The sequence below is a fragment of the Eleginops maclovinus genome, chromosome 11, assembly GCF_036324505.1.
Source record: "Eleginops maclovinus isolate JMC-PN-2008 ecotype Puerto Natales chromosome 11, JC_Emac_rtc_rv5, whole genome shotgun sequence".
NCBI lineage: Eukaryota > Metazoa > Chordata > Actinopteri > Perciformes > Eleginopidae > Eleginops > Eleginops maclovinus.
Window position 1 is genome coordinate 98,621 of NC_086359.1, and position 23,591 is coordinate 122,211.

At 46.4% G+C, this 23,591-nt stretch overlaps 2 protein-coding genes across 4 annotated transcripts in view; both read right to left on the minus strand.

The window, feature by feature from the left end:
- Positions 1-516: 516 nt before the first annotated feature.
- ttc1 (tetratricopeptide repeat domain 1) lies at positions 517-11,483 on the minus strand. Of its 3 annotated transcripts, XM_063895064.1 has the most exons (8): positions 11,448-11,483; positions 9,844-10,203; positions 9,709-9,769; positions 9,521-9,633; positions 8,020-8,056; positions 7,790-7,938; positions 3,437-3,491; positions 2,472-3,167 (listed from the first exon to the last, which is right to left on the minus strand). In XM_063895064.1, the coding sequence occupies exons 2-8, from the start codon at positions 10,192-10,194 to the stop codon at positions 3,031-3,033; spliced, it is 903 nt and encodes a 300-aa protein (XP_063751134.1). In that variant the 5' UTR covers positions 10,195-10,203; positions 11,448-11,483; the 3' UTR covers positions 2,472-3,030. The 3 variants fall into 3 exon arrangements, with proteins under 3 accessions (XP_063751132.1, XP_063751134.1, XP_063751133.1); XM_063895063.1 differs by lacking the exon at positions 11,448-11,483 and having other exon boundaries at positions 9,844-11,063; XM_063895062.1 differs by lacking the exons at positions 7,790-7,938; positions 8,020-8,056; positions 9,521-9,633; ... (1 more) ...; positions 9,844-10,203; positions 11,448-11,483 and adding an exon at positions 4,451-4,623 and having other exon boundaries at positions 517-3,167.
- Positions 11,484-22,410: 10,927 nt separating this feature from the next.
- tmprss15 (transmembrane serine protease 15) overlaps positions 22,411-23,591 on the minus strand; it is a 17,771-nt gene continuing 16,590 nt past the window's right edge. The window contains 1 exon segment of the mRNA XM_063894527.1: positions 22,411-22,706. Coding sequence (XP_063750597.1) covers positions 22,597-22,706 — 110 coding nt within the window. The 3' untranslated portion in view covers positions 22,411-22,596.

Sequence of the window (23,591 nt, forward strand, 5' to 3'; positions counted from 1 at the left end):
AACTCCAGTTGATAACCAGTTTAACTCCAGTTTAACTCCAGTTTATAACCAGTTTAACTCCAGTTTAACTCCAGTTTAACTCCAGTTGATAACCAGTTTAACTCCAGTTTAACTCCAGTTGATAACCAGTTTAACTCCAGTTTAACTCCAGTTTAACTCCAGTTTAACTCCAGTTTAACTCCAGTTGATAACCAGTTTAACTCCAGTTTAACTCCAGTTTAACTCCAGTTTAACTCCAGTTTAACTCCAGTTTAACTCCAGTTTAACTCCAGTTGATAACCAGTTGATAACCAGTTTAACTCCAGTTTAACTCCAGAAACCTAAAAGATAAGGTTTTGGTTTCAGACGAGAAGGACATCAAAGAAGGACAACATGTTTTTAAATAAACAAAGTGGTTACTTCATAACTAAAATAACCACACCAACATGTTCCAGCGTGCTAATTGTCTCTAACCTGCAGCATCTGATGCCATGGATACCAAACATTTTTTAACAACTGATAAACAACAACAAACAGTGAACAAATAAATACGCTTTATTTCCCCGGAAACACACCATGAGTCAGATGTTGTTGTGATGTCAGATGTTGTTGTTGTGATGTCAGATGTTGTTGTGGTGATGTCAGATGTTGTTGTGGTGACGTCAGATGTTGTTGTACTGACGTCAGATGTTGTTGTACTGACGTCAGATGTTTTTGTTGTGATGTTGTGGTGACGTCAGAGGTTGTTGTACTGATGTCAGATGTTGTTGTGGTGATGTCAGATGTTGTTGTTGTGATGTCAGATGTTGTTGTGGTGATGTCAGATGTTGTTGTTGTGATGTCAGATGTTGTTGTACTGATGTCAGAGGTTGTTGTGATGTCAGATGTTGTTGTGGTGATGTCAGATGTTGTTGTTGTGATGTCAGATGTTTTTGTACTGATGTCAGATGTTGTTGTGGTGATGTCAGATGTTGTTGTGGTGACGTCAGAGGTTGTTGTACTGATGTCAGATGATGTTGTTGTGATGTCAGAGGTTGTTGTGGTGACGTCAGAGGTTGTTGTACTGATGTCAGATGTTGTTGTTGTGATGTCAGATGTTGTTGTACTGATGTCAGAGGTTGTTGTGGTGACGTCAGAGGTTGTTGTACTGATGTCAGATGTTGTTGTACTGATGTCAGATGTTGTTGTTGTGATGTCAGATGTTGTTGTACTGACGTCAGAGGTTGTTGTACTGACGTCAGAGGTTGTTGTACTGACGTCAGAGGTTGTTGTACTGACGTCAGATGTTGTTGTACTGATGTCAGATGTTGTTGTGGTGATGTCAGATGTTGTTGTGGTGACGTCAGAGGTTGTTGTACTGACGTCAGAGGTTGTTGTACTGACGTCAGAGGTTGTTGTACTGACGTCAGATGTTGTTGTACTGATGTCAGATGTTGTTGTGGTGAAGTCAGATGTTGTTGTACTGATGTCAGATGTTGTTGTGGTGACGTCAGAGGTTGTTGTACTGATGTCAGATGTTGTTGTGCTGATGTAAGATGTTGTTGTACTGATGTCAGATGTTGTTGTGCTGATGTAAGATGTTGTTGTGGTGATGTCAGATGTTGTTGTACTGACGTCAGAGGTTGTTGTACTGATGTCAGATGTTGTTGTACTGACGTCAGAGGTTGTTGTGCTGATGTCAGATGTTGTTGTGGTGATGTCAGATGTTGTTGTACTGATGTCAGATGTTGTTGTGCTGATGTAAGATGTTGTTGTGGTGATGTCAGATGTTGTTGTACTGACGTCAGAGGTTGTTGTACTGATGTCAGATGTTGTTGTACTGATGTCAGAGGTTGTTGTACTGATGTCAGATGTTGTTGTACTGATGTCAGATGTTGTTGTACTGATGTCAGATGTTGTTGTACTGACGTCAGATGTTGTTGTGGTGACGTCAGATGTTTGTTGTACTGATGTCAGATGTTGTTGTACTGACGTCAGATGTTGTTGTGGTGACGTCAGATGTTGTTGTACTGATGTCAGATGTTGTTGTACTGATGTCAGATGTTGTTGTGGTGATGTCAGAGGTTGTTGTACTGATGGCAGATGTTGCTGTGGTGACGTCAGAGGTTGTTGTGGTGACGTCAGAGGTTGTTGTACTGACGTCAGATGTTGTTGTACTGACGTCAGATGTTGTTGTACTGATGTCAGATGTTGTGGTGATGTCAGATGTTGTTGTGGTGACGTCAGAGGTTGTTGTACTGACGTCAGAGGTTTTTGTACTGACGTCAGAGGTTGTTGTACTGACGTCAGATGTTGTTGTACTGACGTCAGAGGTTTTGTACTGATGTCAGATGTTGTTGTACTGATGTCAGATGTTGTTGTGGGGACGTCAGATGTTGTTGTACTGATGTCAGATGTTGTTGTACTGATGTCAGATGTTGTTGTGGTGATGTCAGAGGTTGTTGTACTGATGTCAGATGTTGTTGTGGTGACGTCATGTTGTTGTACTGATGTCATGTTGTTGTGGTGATGTCAGATGTTGTTGTACTGACTTCAGATGTTGTTGTGGTGACGTCAGATGTTGTTGTACTGATGTCAGATGTTGTGGTGATGTCAGATGTTGTTGTGGTGATGTCAGATGTTGTTGTGGTGATGTCAGATGTTGTTGTACTGACGTCAGATGTTGTTGTACTGACGTCAGATGTTGTGGTGATGTCAGATGTTGTCGTGGTGATGTCAGATGTTGTCGTGGTGATGTCAGATGTTGTTGTGGTGATGTCAGATGTTGTTGTGGTGACGTCAGATGTTGTTGTGGTGATGCCAGATGTTGTTGTGGTGACGTCAGATGTTGTTGTGGTGTGGTGACGTCAGATGTTGTTTTGGTGATGCCATATGTTGTTGTGGTGATGCCATATGTTGTTGTGGTGATGCCATATTTTGTTGTGGTGATGTCATGTTGTTGTGGTGATGCCATATGTTGTTGTAATGATGTCATATGTTGTTGTGGTGAAGCAATCTTTTGTTGCCATTGTTGTGGTGATGTTATGTGTTGTTGTTGTTGTGGTGTTGATGTCATCTGTTGTTATTGTTGGGGTTCTGGATGAAGTTGATGGAGTAGGATCCGGTCTGAGTGTCCTGGTTCATCTGGAAGTTGTTGGTTGACAGTCCAAACGGCCTCAGAACTAGGTTCCCCAGGTCCTTCAGTTTACCTGCAGCCGGGTCAGAGGAACACAAACATACACAGCGACATCTCTGATTAACATGGGCTTTTATTGTGAAAAAGCAGTGTCTCATTCTGGGCTTTTATTGTGAAAAAACAGTGTCTCATTCTGGGCTTTTATTGTGAAAAAGCAGTGTCTCATTCTGTGCTTTTATTGTGAAAATGCTCTGTAACCATCTCTGACTAGAATATATTAGTGATGCATTAATAAGCTGTGTACTGTCCGTTTAAGATGGTGTGTTCAGGTGCAGTACATACTCATCATCTCCTCTTTCAGCTTCTCATTCCTCTCCTGAATCTGCTGCGGCAACCTCTGAGAGACAGACAGGCAGAGAGACAGACAGGCAGACAGTTAGCTGTGAGCTATACCCTAATGCTGCTGTTATGAAATGGAAGTCGGGGGTCAGGATGGGGAGTGACTGCGCTCCAGTAGCACAAAAGATGGCCACTCTTCGCCTTGTTTCTAGCTTTAGCATCGCCTGGGGTAAGCCGTTGTTAGCAGGCCTTTAGCATCGCCTGGGGTTAGCCGTTGTTAGCAGGCCTTTAGCATCGCCTGGGGTTAGCCGTTGTTAGCAGGCCTTTCGCATCGCCTGGGGTTAGCCGTTGTTAGCAGGCCTTTAGCATCGCCTGGGGTTAGCCGTTGTTAGCAGGCCTTTCGCATCGCCTGGGGTTAGCCGTTGTTAGCAGGCCTTTCGCATCGCCTGGGGTTAGCCGTTGTTAGCAGGCCTTTCGCATCGCCTGGGGTTAGCCGTTGTTAGCAGGCCTTTCGCATCGCCTGGGGTTAGCCGTTGTTAGCAGGCCTTTCGCATCGCCTGGGGTTAGCCGTTGTTAGCATGCCTTTCGCATCGCCTGGGGTTAGCCGTTGTTAGCAGGCCTTTCGCATCGCCTGGGGTTAGCCGTTGTTAGCAGGCCTTTCGCATCGCCTGGGGTTAGCCGTTGTTAGCAGGCCTTTCGCATCGCCTGGGGTTAGCCGTTGTTCATTTTTATTTTTTTCATTTTTATTTGTTCCGCTCATGATGGTGCACAACATAAGAAAAACAAGAAAAGAAAATCAATTCACATTCGAAACAACTCTTTACACATTCCATGAGCGAAAAGGAGCAGGGAGAAGAATAAATCTTATTTTGCCTGCCCCTTACTCAATACATAAGTAAACAATCAAAATAGATGGTCTGTCAATTATAGTTACTTACAACAAACACTTACAGTAAGGTGAGAAAAGAAACACTCGACATGTACACTAATTCACAATCACCTAAGGAAACAGATTACCTGTCACTTCGTGTGTTTGAGGAGGACGATATAAACAAACACACTGACGCGGTCATTTGCTACATCGGCAAATGCATCGATGACGTCGTGCCGCGGATTACTGTACGGACATTCCCAAATGAGAAGCCCTGGATAAACGGCGAGGTCCGAGCTAAACTTAAAGCACGGGCCATCGCGCACAGCGGCGGTGATTTGGATGAGTACAGGAATTCCAGGTATGCACTCCGGAGAGCTATTAGCAGTGCGAAAAGACAATACAGGGACAAGGTGGAGTCGAACTACAAGGGCTCCAACGCCAGAAATATGTGGTCTGGACTAAAAACAATAACAGACTACAAAAGGACAACGAGTGGTGCTGAGGAAGTGTCTGCATCTCTCCCAGATGAACTGAACACATTTTATGCACGCTTTGAGAAGCCCCCGGCTGTGGAGGCACAAAAGGCCCAGGATCCCTGCTCACTGGTTTTAACCAGTGCAGATGTGTGTAGATCTCTGGAAAGGATCAACGCACACAGGGCTCCGGGACCTGATGGCATCCCTGGCCGTGCTCTCAAGGTGTGTGCAGTTCAGCTGGCAGATGTGTTCACAGACATTTTCAATAGGTCACTGCTCCAGTCTGTAGTCCCCACATGTTTTAAAGAGTCCATCATTGTCCCTGTCCCCAAAAAGACAAAACCCATCTGCCTCAATGACTACCGTCCAGTTGCACTCACCTCCATCATCATGAAGTGCTTTGAGCGGTTAGTCAAAACTTTTATCACCTCCTCCCTCCCTGACTCACTGGACCCCCTGCAGTTTGCCTACAGAGCAAACAGGTCCACGGATGATGCCATCTCCCTCACCCTCCACACTGCCCTCTCCCACCTGGACCAGAGGAACACTTATGTGAGAATGCTGTTCATTGACTACAGTTCAGCATTCAACACCATTGTGCCCTCCAAGCTCATCATTAAGCTCAGGGACCTTGGGCTCAACAGCACCCTCTGTGACTGGATCATGAGCTTCCTGACGGGCAGATCCCAGGCAGTGCGGATGGGGAACATCACATCCTCCACCTTGACCCTCAACACCGGAGCCCCTCAGGGTTGTGTGCTCAGCCCTCTCCTCTACTCCCTGTTCACGCACGACTGCGTGGCCACACACAGCTCCAACACCATCATCAAGTTTGCTGACGACACGACCGTCATCGGCCTGATCACAGACGGCGACGAGACGGCGTACAGAGAGGAGGTCAGAGCCCTGACATCTTGGTGCCAGGACAACAACCTCCATCTCAACGTCAGCAAAACAAAGGAGCTGATTGTGGACTACAGGAAGAGGCAGAGAGAGGCACACACACCCATCACCATCGACGGGACTCCTGTGGAGAGAGTCAGCAGCTTCAGGTTCCTCGGGGTAAACATCAGTGAGGACCTGACATGGACACATCACACCAGGGTCATATCCAAGACGGCTCGACAGCGGCTCTTCTTCCTCCGCAGGCTGCGGAAGTTCAACATGGACTCCAGGATACTCTGCAACTTCTACAGGTGCACCATCGAGAGTATCCTGACTGGCTGCATCACCGCCTGGTATGGCAGTTGCACCGCCCTCAACCGTAAGACTCTACAGAGGGTGGTGAAAACTGCTCAGCACATCACCAGGACGGAGCTGCCATCCATGGAGGACCTCTACACCCAGCGGTGTAGGAAGAAGGCCGGTAGGATATTAAAGGACCCCCATCACCCCAGCAACAATCTGTTCTGTCTGCTGCCGTCTGGCAGACGGTACCGCAGCATCCGGACCAAGACCACCAGACTCAGAGACAGTTTTATACCACAGGCTATAAGACTACTGAACTCCTGAGCTGTGTGAATGTCTACTCACATCTGTTTATAGTACACACATACATATCTATATATATATATATACACATCTGCCATACATATCTGTTTATAGTACACATATCTATATATTGTACATATCTGCCATATACATCTGCTATACATAATATATGCATCTGTCCATACCTCCTCATTCAACAGAGTAAAGTATTTAAATACTTTCAATGTATTCCAAATATGTATATATTTCACATCCTCAAATCTTTATTGTTAATATTGTAAATATTCTTCTCTCTTTTTGCACTATTTTATTTATCTTTTGCACCATGCATGTTGAGTTGTTGGAGGAGCACGCGACATAAGATTTTCATTGCCAACATATACGCTGTATCTGCTGTGCATATGACCAATAAAACCTTGAAACCTTGAAACCTGAAACCTTCATAAAGTTTAGTTACTTTCTTTAAACATCTTCTTGAACTGAAAAATATTCATACAACCCTTTGAATCATTCTGTCGACAATTCCACAGTTTGACTCCAACCACTGAAATACACATCTGCTTTAAAGTAGTGCTTCCTGATGCTTAAAATGAAATGTCCTTCTTTGCTCCTCATCCTCTGAACTGAAAACAAACAGGTTTTGTAAATGTTCTGGTAATACTTTGCTTTTTGCCCTGAAAATAACTTGTAGTGTCTGGAACTCAACTAAATCCTTAAGTTTCAAAAGTCCTGACTATTTGTGTGTTCTCTGAAGTCCACTTTATGAATAATTCGTACTGCTCCTTTCTGTAACATAAACAATGGATTTATATTACTCATGTACGTGTTGCCCCACACTTCCACACAATAGATAAAATATGGCAAAACCAGTGAGCAGAATAGAATTCTTATTGCCTTGTAATCTAACACAGACTTTGCTTTATTCTAAACAGAGATATTCTTTGACACCTTCTTTTTTACGTGTGCTATATGTGACTTCCATGTCAATGTGTCATCCATTGTCACACCCAAGAACCTAAATTCAGACTCTCTTTCAATACAAACTCTATCTATTGACTGTGAAACTTTTTCACCCTTTTTTTTAAAACCATAAACTTCATTTGTTCAAATTTAAAGATAACTTATTTTCATCAAACCATATTTTAAGTTTGGCCATTTCATTTACAATGCTTTCTGCTAAAACCTTTAAATCATCCCCTGAACTAAAGAAATTGGTGTCATCTGCAAACAACACAAACTGTAGTATCTTTGATATCTCACATATGTCATTGATATACAAAAGGAAAAGTTTAAGCCCCAAGACCTGGGGTTAGCCGTTGTTAGCAGGCCTTTAGCAGCACCTGGGGTTAGCCGTTGTTAGCAGGCCTTTAGCAGCACCTGGGGTTAGCCGTTGTTAGCAGGCCTTTAGCAGCACCTGGGGTTAGCCGTTGTAAGCAACCACTAACCCACTCGTACATTCCAACTTCCCAGTACACGTGGTATGCACTAGCGTTGTTTTCAGGTTCTTGGACTCACCATGCAGGCGCTCCGGGCGGCGCTCTGGTTGGGGTCAAGCTCCAGGACTCTCTTGTAGTCCTCAAACGCCTCGTCCAGTTTCTCTGTTTGCTCCTGAAGCTCGGCCCTCCTCAACAGCGCCCGCACATAGTCAGGATTCAGATCGATGGCTAGGACAACCACAGGCAACCAATTAGCAACCAATCAGAGACCTCCTCTGTTAGCAGGTAAATAATGAATTCATCACTCACCTCTGGTGCAGTCTGAGATCGCCTTATCCTTCAGATCCTGAGAGAGAGACAGTTAGCATCGATTCGCACGTTGGCCTGCCGCCTGGTGTTAGCCTGGTGTTAGCATGTAGCTGGTTACTACGTGCAGTTAGCATGTAGCCAGTTACCAGTTAGCATGTAGCTAGTAACCAGGTGCAGTTAGCATGTAGTTAGTTACCAGGTGCTGTTAGCATGTAGCTAGTTACCAGGTGCAGTTAGCATGTAGCTAGTTACCAGGTGCAGTTAGCATGTAGCTAGTTACCAGGTGCAGTTAGCACGAGCTAGTTACCAGTTAGCATGTAGCTAGTTACCAGTTAGCATGTAGCTAGTTACCAGGTGCAGTTAGCATGTAGCTAGTTACCAGGTGCAGTTAGCACGAGCTAGTTACCAGTTAGCATGTAGCTAGTTACCAGTTAGCATGTAGCTAGTTACCAGGTGCAGTTAGCACGAGCTAGTTACCAGTTAGCATGTAGCTAGTTACCAGTTAGCATGTAGCTAGTTACCAGGTGCAGTTAGCATGTAGCTAGTTACCAGGTGCAGTTAGCATGTAGCTAGTTACCAGGTGCAGTTAGCATGTAGCTAGTTACCAGGTGCAGTTAGCATGCAGCTAGTTACCAGGTGCAGTAAGCATGTAGCAAGTTACCAGGTGCAGTTAGCATGTAGCTAGTTACCAGGTGCCGTTAACATGTTGCTAGTTACCAGGTGCAGTTAGCATGTAGCTAGTTACCAGGTGCAGTTAGCATGTAGCTTGTTACCAGGTGCAGTTAACATGTTGCTAGTTACCAGGTGCAGTTAGCATGTAGCTAGTTACCAGGTGCAGTTAGCATGTAGCTTGTTACCAGGTGCAGTTAGCATGTAGCAAGTTACCAGGTGCAGTTAACATGTAGCAAGTTACCAGGTGCAGTTAGCATGTAGCTAGTTACCAGGTGCAGTTAGCACGTAGCTAGTTACCAGGTGCAGTTAGCATGTAGCTTGTTACCAGGTGCAGTTAGCATGTAGCAAGTTACCAGGTGCAGTTAGCACGTAGCTAGTTACCAGGTAAAGTTAGCATGTAGCTAGTTACCAGGTGCAGTTAGCATGTAGCTAGTTACCAGGTGCAGTTAGCATGTAGCTAGTTACCAGGTGCAGTTAGCATGTAGCAAGTTACCAGGTGCAGTTAGCACGTAGCAAGTTACCAGGTGCAGTTAACATGTTGCTAGTTACCAGGTGCAGTTAGCACGTAGCTAGTTACCAGGTGCAGTTAGCACGTAGCTAGTTACCAGGTGCAGTTAACACGTAGCTAGTTACCAGGTGCAGTTAACATGTTGCTAGTTACCAGGTGCAGTTAGCACGTAGCTAGTTACCAGGTGCAGTTAGCACGTAGCTAGTTACCAGGTGCAGTTAGCACGTAGCTAGTTACCAGGTGCAGTTAACATGTTGCTAGTTACCAGGTGCAGTTAGCACGTAGCTAGTTACCAGGTGCAGTTAGCACGTAGCTAGTTACCAGGTGCAGTCTTGCAGCAGCTCTGTTGGAGAACAGCACGGATCTCTCTCTGCTGAAACTGACTGGACACAAACACAGCGCCTCCGTGTAGCAGCGTTGCGCCTCCTCCCAGTCTGAGGAGCACAGGACATACTGGTTATATGCTGGAACACTAGTTTTACTGGTTATGCTAGTGTTGTCTCCCGTACCTCCAGCTTTGAAGTGTGCGTTTCCTGCCTCCTTCAGAGTAAGGCTCTCCTGCTGACGGCTCTGAAACAGAGGAGTGTTAATCTCCCGTATTTACAGCAGCACCTGAACTCCTCACAGGAGTGAACAGGAGTTACCTCTCTCTGCTTCTCCGTCAGCTGCTGCTCCTCCTCCCTCAGGGAGTCATCGTCAAACTCCAACTCCTCCCCCTGCAGCCTGTCGGTCTGCTCCTCCTGCAGCTCCTCGTGCAGCTGGTCTGTCTGCAGCCTCTCTCCCTGCTCCTCCTGCAGCTGGTCTCTCTGCAGCCTGTCTCCCTGCTCCTCCTGCAGCCTGTCTGTCTGATCCTCTCCTCCTCCTCCTCCTCTCCTCTCTGAAGGCTCCAGAGTCTCCTGGCAGTCGTAGAAACCCTCCTCCTCCTCCTCCTGATGCTTCCTCTCCTCCTCTTCTTCCTCCTCCTCCTCTCTGGGTGCAGCTGCTCCTCTGTTCATGTTGGATCTCTGCAGCACATAGCAGTTCGCATTAGCAGCTAGCATTAGCAGCTAGCAGGATTCTCCTTAGTCTACAATCTGTTTCAGAGAAACCTCAAATATGAAAAAACGCCCGCCAGAGAACCACCCCCCGCATCTGGCTTCTGGCCAGTGGGGTGGACCCCTATCAGTGGTCTGGACCCCCTGTCAGAGAGGTGGACCCCTGTCAGTGGTCTGGACCCCCTGTCAGAGAGGTGGACCCCTGTCAGTGAGGTGGACCCCTGTCAGTGGTCTGGACCCCCTGTCAGTGGTCTGGACCCCCTGTCAGTGGTCTGGACCACCTGTCAGTAAGGTGAAGCCCCTGTCAGTGATGTGGAGCCCCTGTTAGTGAGGTGGAGCCCCTGTCAGTGAGGTGAAGACCCTGTCAGTGATGTGGGGCCCCTGTCAGTGATGTGGGGCCCCTGTTAGTGGTGTAGACCCCCTGTCAGTGATGTGGGGCCCCTGTCAGTGATGTGGGGCCCCTGTTAGTGGTGTAGACCCCCTGTTAGTGGTGTGGACCACCTGTCAGTGAGGTGAAGCCCCTGTCAGTGATGTGGAGCCCCTGTCAGTGAGGTGGAGCCCCTGTCAGTGATGTGGAGCCCCTGTTAGTGGTGTAGACCCCGTGTTAGTGGTGTAGACCACCTGTCAGTGATGTGGAGCCCCTGTTAGTGGTGTAGACCCCCAGTTAGTGGTGTTGACCCCCTGTCAGTGGTGTGGAGCCCCTGTCAGTGATGTGGAGCCCCTGTCAGTGATGTGGAGCCCCTGTTAGTGGTGTAGACCCCCTGTTAGTGGTGTAGACCCCCTGTCAGTGATGTGGACCTCCTGTCAGTGATGTGGACCTCCTGTCAGAGTGGTGGCACAGCCCCTTGTCAGTAGAGTGAGGGAGCCTCTGTTAGTGGTGCTGTACTGACCCAGCTCAGATCAGTGCTGGAGACTCTGAACATCTTTTAGTTTTAAAGTGATAATTAAAGGGATTTCTAGAAGCCCCCATCCACAGATTAACTTTGATATATTATTCTGAATTATTGGTTTCTTCGCTGTTCTCCCTGCGTCTTTAAATCCCTCAGATATATATTATTAACAGAGCTAACACTCAGCCTCGCTGCTAAGCTAACCTGCTAACAGCTGAGCTAACACACACTTCCTGTAGGAAAGCTCCTCAAATGTCTGTTGTTGAATCATAAAGAGAAAAACATCAATAAAAACAAAGATAGTTCAATTCTCTAGCCTCTCACCTGCTAACTCTGCTGACTGTGCGCTCTTCTTCTTCATCTTCTTCTTATTCTTCTTCTTCTTTCTTCTTCTCTTCTTCTTTTCTTCTTCTGAGTGTGGGGGTTTTGTGCCCCCTTTTTAAAAGGGAGAATTTTCCCCCCCCCTTCATTTCCGGATTTGGGAGCAGCCGTACGCTTTGGTCTTGTTTCAAATTAAAAAGTCACATTAAGTGTTTTTTAAGACTTTAAAACAGTCCCCTGTTGTGGCAGTTAGGGTTTAAAACTGAGTCTTTTGGGCCATTTTTTAATGTTTCTTCGGGCTTCTTCCCCTTTTTCTTTCCTTTTTTTTCTTTCTCTCTCTTTCTCTTTCAAAATGTCCCTTTTCCTTTTCTTTTCATCTTTTTTTCTCTCTTTTTCTCTTCTTATTTCTTCTCTATGCTTCTTTCTTTTTTTTTAGTTCTCTTTGGGGTCCCCTCTCTTTTTCTTTTTTCTTTTTCCCCTTCTAAGTGTTTTGATTTGCTTTCCTCTAGATGTTTCTCTTTTAGAAAATTCCCCCCCCCCCCCCTTCGGCCTTTTTCCCTTTCATTTGGGGGGAAAAACCTTTTTCTTTCTTTAATTCTGATAAGTTTTTAAACCCGATTGCGGGAAACCGGCTTTTAATTTTGGGTTTGGGGTTTTTGGGTTTTTGCCCGGGCCTCTTTTCCCGCACGAGAGGGAAAAAGAGAGATTTTAAAATTTTTTCCCCAAAAACTTTTATTCAAAAAAAAATTAAAAACCCCCCAATTTTGGGAAAAAAAAATCAATTAAAAAACTTAATTTTAGGAATTGATAAAAAAACCAGCATCATTTAGTAAAAAACCAAAAGCATTTTTAAAGGTTTAAGGTTTTTGGTCATATGCACAGCAGTACAGGTATAGTTGGCTTGAAATCTTATGTCCTGTCCCCCCAAAAATCAAATTGGTGAAAAGAAAAATTTAAATAGTGAAAAGGGGAAAGAATATTTACAATAAAAAACTAAAGTTTGAGGTTGTGAAAAATTAAATAACATTTGGGAAGCTTTTGAGATTTTAATTTACAAACTTTTTATTTGGGGGTTTTGAAATTATAAACTAATTTGCAAAAAATTTAATTAAAAAAGTAAAAAAATTTTTTAAAAAGGGAGTAGGGGTAAATATATAATATGGGGTACTTAATAAAAACAGGGATATGGGGAATTTATAAAAATTAAAATTTTTGAAAATTTTTAAATTTTAAATTATGGTAGGGAAAAAGATTTTTTTATAATTTATAATTTATATGTATGTGTGTATAAAAAATTTTTGGGGAGTAGACATTCAAAATTTTGGGTTCGTAGTTTATGGGTGGGGATAATAAAATGTTTTTGAGTTGGGGGTTTTGGGTTTGGTTGTGGAGGGGGTTTTCCGTTCCCAGACGGCCCCAGGACGAAAGATTGTTGGGGGGGAGGGGGGTTTTAAATATTAGGGCTTTTCCTCACCGCTGGGTGTAGAGGTCCCCATGGGGGGAGTCCGTTGGTGATTTTGCTGAGCGTTTCACCCCCTTTGTTGAGTTTAGGTTGAGGGGGGGGGAAAGGGCCAATAAAGGGGGTGATGGGGAAGTTAAGGAAATTCGAGGGTGCCTTTTGTAGAAAGTTGGCAGGGGTATTGGATTTCCCATGTTGAATTTCCCGCAGGCCCTGCGGAGGAGAAGGCCGCTGTCGACCCGTCTTGGATAGGGCCCGGGGTGTGAGGGTTGTTTTTGGTCCTCATGATTTTAAAAACCCCGGGGAACTGAAGTGCTGACTTTCTAAAGGGCCCGGGTTGGTGATGGGGGGTGTGTGTTCTTTTTGCCTTTTCCCCTGTAGCCCCACAATCAGCCCCTTTTGTTTTGTGACTTTGAGATGGAGGTTGTTGTCCGGGGGACCCAAAGATGTCAGGGCTTTGACTTCCCCCCCGTACGCCTTGTCGCCGTCTGTGTTCGGGGGCGTTTTTGAGGGTCGTGTCTTTGCAAACTTGATGATGGGGGTTTTTGGAGCTGGGGTGGGGCCCCGAAATCTTGGGTAAACAGGGGTAGAGGAGGGGGGGTTTGGCAAAACCCCCCGGGGGCCCCGGTTTTGAGGGTAAAGGTGGGGGAAGTGATTTTTCCCCCATGACTGCTGAGATTCCCCTTTCAGGCCCCAGTTTTAGCACAGGGGCGTGTTGCCCCCAAAGGGTCCCTGGTTAAGGGTGGGGTTGGGAGGGCACAATGGTTTTTGGGTTGGGGAACGGGTGGGCAATGAACAGCTTGCAAAAGTTTTCCCTCGGGTTTCCGGGGTTGGGAAGGGGAGTTTTGGAGGGTGGGGGAGATGGCATCATCGGTGGCCCGGTTTGTCTTTTGGAAATGCAGGGGGGTCCGGGTGAGTCGGGGGGGGAAGGAGGGGATTAAAATTTTTGGATAACCCTCAAAGCATTAATGATTTTGGGGAAAGGGGAGTCCCAATTTGGGCTTAGTTTTTGAGGAGTTTGGGTTTTGTCTTTTTGGGGGGGGGACAAGGAAGGGACCCCTTTTCCCCGCTTGTGGGGGACTACAGTGGAGCAGTGCCCTTTTGAAAATTTTCTGGAACACATCTGCCGCTGAAGGGCACACCCCTTGAGGGAAGGGCCCGGGATCCCTTTAGGCCTGGACCCCTGGTGGTTGACCCTTTTCCCAGAGTCTAAAAAATCTGAGGGTTTAAAAACCCAGTGAGCAGGGATCCGGGGCCCTTTTGGTTTCCCTCCCACCCCGGGGGTTTCAAAGCGGGGCTTAAAATGTGTTAGTTTTTTTGGGAGAGATGCGAATTTAAAGCAACTGTTGCCCTTTTTTGTATTTTGTTTTAGCCCAAAAAATTTATTTTGGCGGGGAGTTGTATTTAAAAACCCCCCTTGTCCCTTTTATTGTTTTTTCGCACTGAAATTAGTTTCCCCGGAAATTTGATCCCCCTGGATTCCCTGTACTCATAAAACCCGCCGTTTTTTTGTGGCAGGGCCGTGCAAAATTTTAGTGGACCCTCGGTTTGGTCCGGGGTTTCCCATTTGGGAAGGGTTCCGTACGTAACCCGGGGCCCCCCGACGCCCATCGTTGCATTTGCCGTTTGTAGAAAGAATGCCCGCGGCGTGGTGTGTTTTTATCGTCCTCTAAAACCCACACCATTCCGTGATGAAAAGGCCAGTGGCGGAGGCAGAGTCAGACTGCTGGCCCCCGCGGGCACGCCTTTGGTAAAGGTGGGGCCCCTTTTTCGTCTCTGCCGGTAAGGGGAGAGAAGAAAAAGAAGTTGTGGTCGATTGCCAAAGGGGGGGGCGGGGGGGGGCTTTTTTTCCATCCCGGAAAGGAGTGTAAACATGGTCCAGGGTATTTAAACCCCGCGGTGGGGCCGCTGACGTGCTGATATTTATTTCGGCAGGTTTTTCCTTAATTTTGGGCTTTTTAAAATTTCCCGGCCAAAATTTTAAATGGGGCCCTCGGGGGAGAAGTTTTTGTCCTGTCAAAAAAAAATCCATACGGGCTCCTCGGGCCCCTGTTTTTTGTTGTCAGCGTGGGGGCAAAAAATCATAAAACGGGTTTTTTGCAAACAGAGGGTGAATTTCGGCAGAAAAAAAAGGGGGCATCCGATATGATTTTGCTTTTAGGGGGGAGAGAAACCCGGGCCCGAAAAAAAATTGATCTCCACTTTGGGAACCATTTTGTTTTTGGGATCATGAAGCGGGACCCCCTTTGCTTTCCCTTCGATTTATTGTCGGCCCTGGGTGAAAGGAGAACCCGTTGTGGGAATGGCGGGGCCCGGTTTCGGGGGGTCGGGAAAATTTTCTCCCCGGGAAAAACCCAAAATTACAGGTCTTAATGCCCCGTTAAATTTGCCCCCTGTAGGAAAGTTGCCCAGTTTTTTCGAGGGTTGGACATTTCCCCAGAAGAAAAAGGGTTTTTAGGGGAGGCTGTTTTAAATTTTCCCTCAGCCTGTGGCCCCGGGGGGAAACCTGTGGTACCTTTTCCCTCCCCCTAACAGGTAAAAGCCCCAGGAAGGTTAACAACCAGGAACTCTCCTTTGGAAACTTTGGGGTTTGGGGGCGGCCCCCAAGGACCAAAAATTTTAAAAAAAAGGAAAAACCACCCCAAAATAATGGGATAAAAAATTGGCCCTTGGGTTTTGGGGCAGGTTAAAAAAAGGGGAAAAAAAAAATAAAAAAAAATTGGGGGAAATCATTGAAAGAAATTTTAAAACCCACCGTTAAAGGGGAAAAAATGGGCAACCCAAAATTTTTAAACCCCAAAAATGTAATGATAAAAAATAAAAAAAAAATAAGAAATTAAGGGTTTTGGGGGGTGGGGGGTAATAAAAAAAAAGATGGGAAAAAAAATTGGGTGGGTGTAAAAATTTAAAATTATAGGTGGTGGGGTGGTGTGGGGGGTGGGCGTGGGTGGGGGGTTGGTGGGGGAGGGGGGTTTGGGGCTGGGGAAAAGGGGGGGGTGGGGGAAGGAATTTACAAGAGTAGGGAAGCCATCTTTTTAGCCGGGAAATGTTTGGGAATCGGGGGGGCCGGGAGGTGGGGTTCCCTTCGCAGAGGAAAAAATTGAGAAAGGGGGGGGGGGAAAGGGGGGTTAAGGGGGGTTTTGGGGTGGATTGGTGGGGGCCTTGAAGGGGAAAGAGTTCCCGGGTTTTTTTGGGGGTTCCCGGGGGGGCACGGGGGCCAAGGGGGGTTTGGGGGGAACTCCCCCAAAAAGGGCAGAGGAAAAAAGGGGGAAACCCCGGGGGGGAAAAAACCCTGCCCCAACAAAGGCGGGGCCAAAGCAACGGCCCAAAACAAAAAGCCCAAACTTTAATTTCTTGTAAAGGTGGGGGGGGGCCCAAAAAAAAAAAAAAAAAGTAAAAAACAAAAAAACCGTCTGGGGTTGGAAACAAAAAAACAAAAAACCTTTACAAAAAAAAAAGGGTATAACCCGGGAAAGAGACAAGGAAGAGTTTTAAAATTGGAAAGGAAAACCCGAGGGGGGGGGTTTTCCTTTGGGGGTTACAAGAAAACCGGGAAGGAGGCAAACAGCCGGGGATTAATGGGGGTTAAGGGGGTTTCCCGGAAAACCGCCCCCCGGTTTTAGAATCCTCCATGAAACCCCCACCTTTTTGCCACCTTGGGAAAAGCTTCTCCCCCACCCTCGGGCCCAAGTCCCCGGGTGGGGTTTCCCCACCCGGGTGTCACCGGCCCTGAGGCGGAAAAATTTGGGTTTTTGGGATCCCCCCTTTTTGGTTGGGGGGGAACTTGGGGAAAATTAAAACGGTACTTAAAAAAACCCTTAAAAAAACCACCGGGGACGTCAAAAGATGTGTATGGCAGATGTGTATAATATATATATATATATATATGTATGTGTGTGTGTGTGTGTGTGTATGTGTGTGTGTGTGTGTGTGTGTGTGTGTGTGTGTGTGTGTGTACTATAAACAGATGTGAGTAGACATTCACAGAGCTCAGGAGTTCAGCAGTCTTATAGCCTGTGGTATAAAACTGTCTCTGAGTCTGGTGGTCTTGGTCCGGATGCTGCGGTACCGTCTGCCAGACGGCAGCAGACCCACCCTCTGTAGAGTCTTACGGTTGAGGGCGGTGCAACTGCCATACCAGGCGGTGATGCAGCCAGTCAGGATACTCTCGATGGTGCACCTATAGAAGTTGCAGAGTATCCTGGAGTCCATGTTGAACTTCCGCAGCCTGCGCACCACATGTTCTGAAACTCCCCCACATTTTCTGTCAGACGAAAATAACTGAAATCAGTTTTGACCCTCGCTCTCACCATTCATTTAAAGATCAGCACAGCATCACAGGCCATCGAGTCCTCAACTTTATTTCTCCTGCTGAGGTAGAGGGCCATTTTGGCCTGGCCCAACAAAAAATTCAGGAGCTGACATTTCACCTTTTGTCTCTGGGTGTACCTGTAACCAAGGATAAACACTTGGGGGGAAAAACCTCACCAAACAAAACAAACATCTGGGTCAGTAACTGGAAGAGACAAAGGAGTCGATCACATTCTGAGAAACAGTGGAAGATGGTTTCCCTTTGGTCACAGAACGGACAGGTGTCAGAAACAGCCGGGTTGATCACTGAGACAAAGGCATTGACAGCAACCGCGCCGTGCAGAATCCTCCACTGTAGATCCCCCAGCCTCTTTGTCAGCGGGGGCTTGTAAAGCGCTCTCCACTCAGGCCTCTGAGTCTCAGTCAGGGCCAGGTGGGCTCTCCACCGGGTGTCCACTCGGCCCTGCAGTCTGCTCTGGTTTAACACTTTGGTCATTAAAGAATACATCCTTTTGTTGGACATGGTGCTAAACTTAAAATCAGTGACATTATTAAACCTTAACAGAAAACTATCACATGTGACGTCAGGAACACAAAGTATCTCTGGAAAAGAGTCATCTTCGTTTGGTTCAGTAAGTCCGTTACAGAAAGCAACAGCCAGTGCCAGTTCTGGGTCGCTGAGCTGCTGTTTCCACCCACTCAGCAGGAGGCCGGTCACTCGGACTGACCTGATGCCCAAACGTCAGTGGAGCCACGGTCGTTTTCAAACAGGACAAAGACGCCTTGATACACAAAGATGGTACCAGGTTTAACATTCATGTGTACAACAGGTTGTATTATTTGCACACTGAAGGTAAGAATAGTGACAAGTGCAGCACCCTAAATCCAGTCATTAAACGACAACAACACATTTACCCTGACAAATCTGCCAAAAGGCAAAAAGACAGTGGGGGTAAATGGGTTTACTCTATCAAAAGTCATATTGAGGGAACGGACAAGTACAAAGCAAGGTTTGTAGCCAAGGGCTATAGCCAAAGGATGGGAATTGACTATGGAGAGACTTTTTCTCGCACAGCCAACTTGACAAGCGTAAGAGTGTTGTTACAGAAAGCAGCACAGGAGGATTTGCTACTGCATCAGATGGATGTAAAAACCGCGTACTTACACGCTCCTAGAGATTATGAAATCTATATCGATCAGCCAGAAGGTTATAAAGAAAGAGGTGAAAGTCTAGTATGTAAACTAGAAAAATCTCTGTATGGTCTGAAACAATCCGGTAGAAACTGGAATAGGATTTTGCATGATTGTTTAACTGAAGATGATTTTGCACAGAACCCAGCAGACCACTGTGTCTATGCCAAAGAGACCAAAGATGGGAAGGTAATAATAGTCATCTGGGTCAATGATCTGATAATTGCAGCTAGCAATGACACAATACTGAAGGAAGTGAAAGAGATGCTCTCTGAAAAATGTAAGATGAAAGATTTAGGCAGGCTCAAACACTTCCTCGGTATCGATTTCAAACAGTCTGATGGATGTGTAAAGATGCCACAGGAAAAGTATGTCAACAAGATACTGGAGAGGTTTAACATGCAAAACTGTAAACCCAGAGAAACACCCTGTGATCAAAAACTTGACTATACAGAAAATGCTGTAAAAATGGATGATGTCAGGATGTACAGAGAGGCCGTAGGCAGCCTTGTATACCTGACCACATGTACAAGGCCAGATTCAAGCTTTGTTGTAAGCAAACTATCACAATATTTTGCTGAGCCTACAGAGGAGCAGTGGGTAACTGTGAAACACATGTTAAGATACCTCAGAGGCACTACAGAGGAAGAGTTGTGTTTCAGAAGAAATTACAGTGAGAAGCTAGGCCTACTAGCCTACAGCGATGCTGATTGGGCAGCTGATGCCACCGACAGGCGGAGTACCACAGGATACTGTGTAAGCCTCAGTAAGAACAGTTCTTTAGTCTCATGGAAGAGTAGGAAGCAGCCTACAGTGGCACTTTCCACCTGTGAGGCTGAATACATGACTCTGGCCTCAACTATACAAGAGTGTATATATCTAGAGCAGTTAATGGAGGGTATCGATGATTACAAATATACACAAACAGTAGTATGTGAGGACAATCAAGGAACAATCGCCCTTGCCAAAAACCCGGTAAGCAGACAGCGGTGTAAGCACGTGGACATAAAGTACCACTTCATAAGATCAACTGTGAATGATGGAAGAGTAACTCTGGTGTACTGCCCTACTGAAGAAATGGTGGCAGATATAATGACAAAACCTGTATCTAAAATGAAACTGAAGAAGTTTGCAGGACTCGTTTTTGGAGTTTAAAATGTGTGAGGAGGTCCACATTTCCTTTTTGTTGTTTCTCTGTTTAAAATGTTTGGAGTATAGCAACCTGAGTACAAGTGGGGGTGTTAAGCTGGATGTTTATGTCCTCAGTTGAGATTTATGTATATAGATTGTCAGTGTTGTGCATGAACGAGTTCAAAAGAACGCGTTCATTGAACACGCTCATTTTTTCGTGAACGTTGAACTGAACGCAACACATTTTTCAATAAAGAACTTGAACGTGAATTAGTTCACATTATGTGTCATGAACGGCAGACATCACTATAAATGAACGTTGGCATTTGTTTTCCATTGAAAACTGAGTGACATCTGTTTTCTCTTTTGAAACGCAACGAGAGAGAAAGTTCCTCCCTTCTGTAGGTGCCGCTTAAATCATGTATCAACGCAGAGATAGTTTTGGCACTGTATGCGCAATGCATTGCGGGCAACGTAGTGTCCGGCTGAGAATAGTTGAGTTGAATAGTTGAAACGTACTGGCTTCCGCACGACGTTACCCATGATGAATTGCAGCAGAGCGGCTTAGGCATAGCAACGCCGAGAGCGCGGAGGGCTGGAGGCTCGAGAGAGAGAGATAGAGAGATACAGAGACCAATGACGAGAGTGAGAGAAAGCGCTGCGATTTAAAAAAAACCAAAACAAGATGGCTAGTGGAAGTGATGGCACGGAGACGGACTCCGATTCTCCTCACGAACATTTAAAACAATTTTACACTCTTGCAAACCAAGACCCCGACGGCAAAAATCTTTCCTTCCTGTGTAAGATGTGTCCACCTGCGCAGCAAAAACAAGTTAGGACATCGACAACGTCCTTCTCGAATTTGAAACGGCACATTGAATTAAAACATCCATCCAGTGTGAATGCAATTCAAGAGTTTTGCTCATTTCATACACACACATAGGTATATATAATATCATATATATCAAATAATATATTCATATTTCATATTATATATTCTTTATTTAATTGAATGCTAGTAGATTTCATTGCACTAAGTATAGAACTGGTCTATCTTGTCTGTATTGCTACAAGTTTCAGCACCTGTTAAGAAACCCACAATAGCAGTGTTATGAGCAAATGTCTACAATGAACAGTTTCAAAGAACGTATAGTGATTTCTAGCTCGTAGTGTGAACAAAAGTATTTATTTGAATATCTCACGAAAAAAGTGAAATGAACTGAACTTTGAACTAGTTCAGAATTAAAATTGTGAACTTTGAACGTGAACTGTTCACTTTGAGCATGTATGAACTGAACTTGAACTAGTTCAGAAAAGCTGTGAACTGGCACAACACTGTAGATTGTGTCTATTCTGTGCTGAAGTTGACAGGAGGATGCAGTGTTATTGTTGTACCACTGTGGGGCACTAAAGTGTAAATGTGTAGGTTTCATCATATGCAAATGAGGGTGTCTTCACTTCATGCACTTGTCCTGATCTGTGTTGTATTCCAAGTTAGCTCGGCTGAGCGAAGGGTACAATAAACCATGCCTAAGAGCTAAACAGTTCACCGTCTCTGCATCAAATATATCTCTCCGAGTGCAACGCAGGATGAAGCTGCAATCCTTAATTTAACAGCACACCTCTGCACTTTTTCTTTTAATCGGTAATTTCAGCAAATCCTCATCCATGATGACTTCCTCCAAAACAGATTCAACCACCCTGGCTGCGGTGTGCCCACTGTCCCCGAGTGAGTTACTGAGTGAAGCGACAGCCGGCCCCGCCCCCTCCGCAGCGTTCCCAGGACCCACCACAGCGACGGGAGAAGCGACAGGCGCCTCCGCTACCGTCACAACGACAGGCGGACCCGCCGCCGGAGCAGCGGCAGCCGGAACCGGACCCGGACCCGCCCAGCGTATCAGACGTGACATGAACAGTGTAGGCGAAATCGTCAATACGAAAACTAAGAACCAAGTTGAGTTCCCCCTCATCCTTCTTTAGGATCATAAGCACCTGTCTCCTGAAAGAAACCACGTGCTTAAGGTGCGGAGACTTGCAGCCGAGGGGGATCATTTTTATTGGAGACACAAGCTGCCCGTGCCGAGCCAACTCTCTCTCCAATAACTCGTTCCGCAGAAACGGGGGTACATTCGATATTACCACTTTTCTCGCGGGAGTGGCAAGGGGTAGCAGCGTCCCTTTAACCACTATCCCGCTCTCCACCAGCTGGTTAGCTTTCTCAGTGCTGTCTAAGAAAATAACCACCGCACTGTTCATCCGTGAGGCAGATTTCACCCTGCCATATCCCACCACAGCACCCACAGCCAAACTACACTCCTCTACCGAAACACCGCCAGGTGGAGAGAGCTTGACGGCGTGCTGACGAGTCAGCTTCTCCAACCCGGAGCTGCTGCCACGAGACGCCATGCCGCGCCGAGAGGCTGCGGTAGCAGCCGCCTGGCAAACAAATCACCAGTGCCACCAAACAAACCCACCAAACAAACCCACCAAACCCACCAAACAAACCCACCACAATTCGGTGACGTGATGCACAAAGTTATACACAATCACCCAGTGAGAGAAACAAATGTTTAAAAGGGTTTGAAAAGTTACGAAACCGATAATCACCACTCTCCGCTATACTCACCGATCCACTCAGAGAGAGCGAGAGAGAGAGAGAGAGGGGGTTATAGTACAGAGTTATTGCAGAGGGCAGGAAGGTTCTCCTGAACCTGTCCTTGTGACAGCGGAGCTGGAGCAGTCTGTTGGAGAAGGAGCTCCCTGTCCTTCCAGCTGCAGGTGGAGAGGGTGGTATCCATGATGGACAGCAGTCTGTTCAGAGCCTTACAGAACCCTCTCTGACAGGTAAATGAAACACGTGACGTCATACTGATCCAGGTTTGTGTTTATTTAATACTAAACTGATTATTATATATTTGAATTAAGATACAGTATATTTAATGAACCTTATAACATGTAAAAATGTAAACTTTATTAATAATCCATCAAAGTCACAACATGAAACCATGATGACACAGACTACAGAGTTAATCACTCAAAATAAAAGCATTAGGAACATTATTAAGGAGAGGATCTGCGGGTCTGTGCGATCCAGGAGGTGAAGGCCGACACTCTAGCGTACACACCTGGCTTCAGAGGGCGTCCACAACCAACCCCGAACGACGTCACACCTGAGGACCAATCAGAACATCTTTATACACCCAAGAACCAATCAGAACTCAGTTATACACCCAAGAACCAATCAGAACTCAGTTATACACCCAAGAACCAATCAGAACTCAGTTATACACCCAAGAACCAATCAGAACTCAGTTATACACCCAAGAACCAATCAAAACTCAGTTATACACCCAAAGACCGATCAGGATACTAATGCTAAAAGCTCTCCCGGGGAGGGGGGGGGGGATCACCACCTCACCACCTCACCACCTCACCTCCTGGTTCCTGTTACCGTTTCTCCTCACCCTCTACACTGCAGACTCCCCCACAACACGCCGACCTGTCTCCTGCTGAAGTTCTCTGACGACTCCGCCATCGTCGGCTCATCTCCAACGAGGACGACAGGGAGTACAGGGAGCTGACGCAGGACGTCATCCTCTGGTGCCGGAGGAACCACCTCCAGCTCAACGCAGGGAAGACCCAGGAGCTGGTGTTGGATTTCAGACGGTGCCAACACTCCCCCCCCCCCCCCCCCCCCCCCCCTCCAGGGAGTGGACATAGAGATTGTGAAAGTACCTGGGTGTTCATCTGAACTACAAACTGGACCGGTCCGATAACTCTGCTGCTCTCTAAAAGAAGGGACAGAGCAGACTCTTTCTGCTGAGGAGACAGAGGTCTTTAGGGGTGGAGGGGGCACTCCTTCAGACCTTCTTTGACTCTGTGGGGGCATCAGCTGGGGCTGCAGCATCTCAGCTGCTGACAGGAAGAGACTGAACAGACAGATAAGGAAGGCCTGCTCTGTCCTGGGGAGTCCTCTGGACCCTGTGGAGGTGGTGGGAGACAGGAGAATGGCCGCCAAGCTGTCCTCCCTGCTGGACAATGTGTCCCCCCCCCTC

Bases quoted from the DNA above. Each gene is read 5' to 3' on its own strand.
- ttc1 (XM_063895062.1), bottom strand. From the start codon at position 2,475: ATGACATCAGTACAACAACATGACGTCACCACAACAACATCTGACATC.